The sequence below is a fragment of the Myzus persicae genome, unplaced genomic scaffold, assembly GCF_001856785.1.
Source record: "Myzus persicae strain clone G006 unplaced genomic scaffold, MPER_G0061.0, whole genome shotgun sequence".
Lineage (NCBI taxonomy): Eukaryota > Metazoa > Arthropoda > Insecta > Hemiptera > Aphididae > Myzus > Myzus persicae.
Window position 1 is genome coordinate 59,806 of NW_019104196.1, and position 6,875 is coordinate 66,680.

At 30.9% G+C, this 6,875-nt stretch overlaps 2 protein-coding genes across 3 annotated transcripts in view; one reads left to right on the plus strand and one right to left on the minus strand.

The window, feature by feature from the left end:
- LOC111039840 overlaps positions 1 to 6,875 on the minus strand; it is a 47,799-nt gene that overhangs the window by 16,231 nt on the left and 24,693 nt on the right. The gene's annotated exons all lie outside the window — the stretch shown is intronic.
- Positions 6,090 to 6,874, plus strand: LOC111039837 (the record flags this gene model as incomplete). The annotated part of the gene is made up of 1 exon (XM_022323480.1): positions 6,090 to 6,874. A coding segment is annotated over exon 1 (771 nt), but the record flags the coding sequence as incomplete, so codon positions are not given.

Genomic DNA, 6,875 nt, shown 5'->3' on the forward strand with positions numbered 1-6,875 from the left:
CGTAGGTAGTAGGTACTCATATATCCGGTGCTTGAGTTTGTTCGGTGAGGGCGCGGGGGTGGGTGACGTCTTCTGTTTAAAAATATTAAAGTACTCCTTCCATAATATTATATCCTATAACCAATAAGCTATTTAAATCTCCAGGTGAGCAAATTTTTTTACGGCCAATAGTTTATACGTCATATATATACTAAAAATATTATATAGGTATATTCTTCATCATGGTTGTACAATGTACATGTTTATACCTTCCCGAATATTTGAAAAATAGGTAGGTACTTAACAGAAATTCCTATAATTAGCAGTTATTCAATTTTTAAAGCGTTTTCGTAACTCAGATATACGAATTGGGCAAAAATTAAACTACTAAACATATTTACAAAATGTGCCTCGGTTGTGAAACCATATAAGAAAAAAAAGGAAAATAAATATTTTAATGTTTTTATTTCGAGCTTAAGCCAGACTAAAAATTATAATAATCGTTTAGTTTTTCTATATAATTGTATTATAACTGTTATAAAACAAATTAACATTTTATGAAATATCTTTTTTATCCTGTCATAATGATCCTCAAATACTTCTAATATTTTTTAAAATAGGTTATATACCTACCAATTAAAAACGTGAGCATTAAATGAAATTTTTTAATTAATATCTTAATATCATGGTTCGTTGTATAATTGTATTCTTCATAATTACTCCTTTAAATTGGATTTAAAAATGTCCATTTCAAAAAGAGTCTTAAATCATAGTTTTATACTCGCTAATCGCTCTAGTCAGTAGTCACTACTCGCTACCTAGGTACTAATTATTTTTATTGGTTATTAAAAAATAGTTATTAGAATAATTAATTCTAAAATGTTTTCTTTGAATTTTCGTATAAAATACTATTTACTCTAAGATGGTTTCATTTTGAAGAATTTATCAACTTTATAGTAGGTTGTTATCGAAGTTTTATAGACCTTGTTTCCACCACAGCTACTGAGCTACCTATGCAATTTGTGGTTCAATTAACTTTTTACCCGGCACGTGTAAAACATTAAACGATTTTATCTATAATGAACACAATTTAATACAATTAACGGGAAATTAAAAACAACATTGCTTCGTATAAGTAATCGACGCAATCATTTTAACGGTAAAAATAAACTTCCAAGTAAATTGTGTTTTTAATTGAAAAATTCTTATTTACTTATAAAAAACCGCGTCATATATAGTTCAGAATATTACATAAGAAATATAAATGAGTCTTATTATATCGAAGATATTAATTGGTTATTATTATTTTTTATTATGATGACTAATTAATCTTGACAATTATTGTGATAGGTACTGCTTAATTTACTTCTATATAAATCGGTACAAATTATTAATAATATGAACCTGTAATATGATATTATATCTTATTCTTCGAATATTTGTTTTGTAATAATTTTTTCTGTTAATTTTGTCATAAACCTAAAAAACTTTAATGTAAAAATATTTTTAAACGGATATTCCTACTAAGACCTTTTAAGTCCACTATTCCATCAGGTGGTTAATACTAAAAATATACTCTGCCGCATCAGGCGGAATAAAATTATACTTTAATATCACGTACTATGTTCATTACTTACAATAATTTTAATAGATTTTATGTAGCGATAATAATGTGCTATTAATACTGTATTTGTCCCCAAGACGAATACATTTCGTTTAGAGTGCTATAAAAAACAACGGATATTAATAAATTAATAACAAACGGAATAAAAATCGTTTCTATTTTTTTATTTCGAAGGTTTAATAATTTTCGATGGGCTGATATACATCAGTGGTTATAAACAAAATACGTGATAATACTGTATAAATTATTGTACGTAAATAGCTATACACTGTTGAGGCTTTTATATTAGGTATTGTAATCTCAATCAAGTCGTTATTCGTCTGCAGCCCGCAGTGCGTTATAAGTGCGTATAATACATTCATAAAATATAAATAAATACCTATATTATATATTAACTACTTAGTGGTTTTATCGGCGTGTATGTACCGACTACACCTATTATACGAAGCGTATAAAATATTTAAACGATGTGTTATTATAACTATATTACAGTTTGTAAAATAAATATTATAGTGCCAGGAGCGTGTTAACGTATATGAAGTGGTTGATATAATATAATAATTATTATATTAGGCGCACGTCCCCAAAAATAAAGTGCGATCGGGCACACACACACACACACACACCCTCACAGTTTCTCACTATAATAAATTCACCTATTATAGTCTCCATAGATAATAATATACTCGTTTCTATTGCGCCCGTTTCACAGCCTCCTCGTGTGCGGTATATACCCGAGTTTGTTGATTTATATTATTTAAGTTCGTACTCGTCATCAAATCTAAATACTATAGACGTGCATGCTATCAACGGGATATCTACCTTTAGGGGAGTGGTGATAAATACATTTGCCCCCCGCCGTGGCCCGTACGGTGAATTATATTTAATCATATTTAAATTGTATGTATACGATATTGACGAAAAATTTTTTTATAGTTTTTTGCTAGCATCAGTAATATAATGGTGTATTGCAATATAAATTTAGCAGTTTTGAAAACCATCCTGTTATAACTTTTGAAAGTAACTAAATGCTATTCTATTGCTGCAGGGCATTTGCGTATAATTATAAAATGCAAATAATTTGGGTTATTATTTTTTTTAACACACACCTATATATGGTAATGCATTTTAATAAATTAATTTACTATATTTTTTTTAATTTCTGCTGTAGATTTAAAACGTGGTTGCTTTCGAAAAGTGGGCTTATGAGGATTAGTGGTATTGCATATTATCAGTATCGCAACAATTTAAAAGCGAGCCAAAAATATATTTTACTCATCATATGTATGGAGTATATTGTATTATTGTGGGGTTGGAACGGTAGAAATAATTTGGGGATGAAAATATATTTGCTCCCTCTCATAAAAACAGCCTATAGGTACTGCTCGATAATGGTGCGATACCGCGCGTGTAGGACGTAGGTACCTGTATAGTGTATATACTGCATCCATGGTAATATTCTATGAGTTATTGATTTATCTGACAAATAACTCATCGTTAATCGTTATGACGACCGTATATAGTGCAGTGTATACTCGATGTATATAATATTACTATATCTACTGCAATATGAAGTTGGACGAGACGCAGGTACCTGTTATAATTTATAATCAACCCGTGACGATTTCTTAACCAGTTTTAATTTTCGTCAAGTAGTTGTCCAATTGCGTTTGGGATATTGATTGAAAACAGCGCACTTTGTGAATCATATTATTATAATGGTGTTACTGCAGCTGTATACAACGCATTTACCTATACCTTTATTTATGTAGGTACAAATCGTACACTATAATATTATGTATACAGCTCGAGTGAATAATAAATCGTCTGAGACGCTTAGCCATCAGCTGTTTACCGACTAATTGTACGCGCGCACACGAAACATCATATGTACTTAACGGAACAATAATCGTGTGTAGGTAATACATATATTATATATTTATATAACGCTGTGACGCCTCCGAAAGAGTTCGTCCGAAAACGTAGATAGGTACTCGACACTCGTAGGTATGTATATATAGTCATTATAATATAGGTTATTGTATATATATATATATTATATATAATATTAAATCATATATGCGAGGTTTGATGGATCAGATGACCGCATTGCCGACGGGATAATATGTGCATCTCGTTGGGAATAATAAGTAATACCTCATGTACACGTGCGCTTGCGTGTGTATCTGCAATATGCAAATGTATAATAACCAGCCACTTGAGTAATATATAGCAGGCAAGTCGTTCGAAAATATTGTTAAAAAACTCTCCGCCGACTGCACAGACATTTGCGTCATTTATATTCATTAAGTCGAGTTATAAAGACATGAGATATCCGTAAATATAAAAACGACTAATTTTGTTTGATATGTTTGTACGCAAAAACGAATAACATTGATTTATGCACTAGCTCGAGAGAAAAAGAATCACGTACCTAATATACTAGATAATATGCGTGTAATAATATAATATTGGTAAGTCGCGTGCTCGTTTTCTCTCGTATATATATATAATATATTATACACAGATATACCCGCGTGTAATATAATACGACTATATCTGGTATTTAAATATTTTTTTTTTTAACGTTGGTCTTGAAATTTTAACCGACTTATTGACAGTCACCGACGTGCACGAAGGCTATTCCGTTAATAACGAGCGAACCACGACGATTAATTATTATTCGTTTTCTATACATCTATATAGATTACATTGGTGTATAATATATTAGTATACCCACGGCGTATTTTACGACTATGTAGTGCGAGTGGTCAATGTGCCTCGAGGGCGAAAATATTTCCAATGGACGAAATATTATTCTGATATGGTTATATAATGTATGGAATCGCGCCGATACGCGTACCTGCATATAGTGATTTGTCCGAACTAAACAAGAGTGAAGAGTTAAATCCTCAGAATATCATATACCATACATTATACCATATTTAGGCCATGGATGCGTTTTCCACAACTCGTATACCCAAGTCGATATCGTGTAAGGTACGTATATAGCTCTTTACGTTGACAGTACATCATCTTCCATATCGCGCTAATACATGTAATGTACAGTAGTCAGTATTTAATATTATGTTTAATGATATATATTTATATATATACTAAACATTTACCTATTATACCTAACCGTTGTTGTACATATATATTGACGTATTATACTGTATATATAATATATATTTTATACGTGTGTGAGTGTGTACATATTATAGTGCATGTCTCGCCGGGGAAAATAATAATTGTCGTAATGCAGTTATTAAAAAAAAAAATCTCTGTGCATCAGTTGTCTGTATATGGTATCATACCAATGGACAAGGCAATTATATCAATGAAATGGTATAAACGAATGATATACAAAATGCACGACTTATATTCGCCGCTATATACATCATAGACATTGTGCGTTGTAAAATGATAACCATTTTTTGAACCGTATAGTTGGAGTATCGTAGGTAGAATTTATATATTATGTGATGTTCGGATCGTGTGTAATTTACACGATTATGTGCCTGTAATGCGAAATGCGTTCAATTTGTATATGAATAAGTTATACATTAAATACAGCACTGTACACTTTGATCGATTAATTTGTATATATACGCACGTATACCCTCAATCAAGCATTCAATGAGCATACTTTGCAGGTCTGATACGGATTATTTAGAAATGATTCTAACATTGTAGTTGAAAAGCAAACATTTCTAGTCACTAAAAAAATAATTCAAGGCTACTTACATGACTATATATAGCTTACTTACTATTTTGCAGCAGTATTTATATTTGTACCTCATTAATGAGGCAAATTTAAAAACCCACATTTCATTATACTCGATAGGCATTGATTACTGATTAGCATTTACCATATTACTTAACAGATTAGGAGGAAGAAGCAGATTATTTTTTTAGGAACAGAGGTCCTTATTTTCTGTTTTCATTATTTGGAAAAGTGATTTATTTAATAAGTAGTTTGTTAAGAACTTAAGCAGTAAAAAATTGGAAATTGAGTGGATCGATAGGCAGATTAGGGAACTAACATTGAAGTTGAAAGACAAGATTTGGAAAGGTGAATCAATTTTTGAAATGAAAATAGGGGCATACGTAAACTGCGCCCAAATGACCTTTTTTTTTGTAAGCTGCGCCCGAATTTTTATCTATGTTAAAAAGGTATAATGTAAACTGCGCCCGAATTGTTATCCATATTAAAAAGGTATAATGTAAACTGCGCCCAAATTTCTATCTATGTTAAAAGGTACTTACAAATTCAGCTGCGCGCCGTTTGTAAAATATATAAAACTTTTGAATTATTAAAGTCACTATGATTGTGTACTTTTGCAATTATATCACAGAAATTATAGTGCTGTCTAAAAATACCAACACGTTATCGAATAGTTATTGCAGTAATACCGGTATCTACTGATGGATCAATCACTACATCCGGCATGGGGCTACTTAGTACATATCGTATTCAGTTTAATCAGTGAAGTCACGATGGCTGAACAATTCGTTTCGCAGCGCGAAAAAAGCTTGAAAATAATTGAAAAATTTAAATTTCGGAAAACTAATCGGCCTCTGAGTTCGGGTGAGGATAAGTGGCGATGTACAGTTAAAACTTGCACAGCATTTTTAAAAACGGTAGGTGATGACGAAATAATCACTGAACAAAATTTAAACCATAACCATAAATCTTTAAGTGATCAAAACCTCCAAAAACAATTCGTGACTGGTATTGTAAAACGCAAGGCAACTGAAGATATATGTACCAAACCAAGTAAAATATTTTGTAACGCTATTAAAAATTTGCCACTAACGGAACATTTGCAAGTAAGTGATGTACGTAATATAAAAAGAAATATATATAATGCTAGAAGAAAGACATTGCCTCCATTCCCTAAATCAATCGAAGAAGTTCAATTAATTCTTGACGAACGCGGTGTTCAAACAAATAGAGATGAGTTATTTTTATTAATAAACAACAAGGAGTTGAAATATGTTGTTTTCAGTTGCATTTCTAATTTAAAAGCTCTTGCGTTATCAAAATGGTTGTACATGGATGGTACGTTTTCATACTGCCCTAAATACTTTACACAAATGTTTACAATACATGGTTTTATCAACGGTTATTATATACCACTCGTTATATGTTTACTCTCCGATAAAAGTACAATATCATACACTAATTGCTTAAAATCTATTTGTGAATATAGTTTCCAAAACAATATAACTATTTCACCATCCGATGTTGTAATAGATTTCGAGAAAG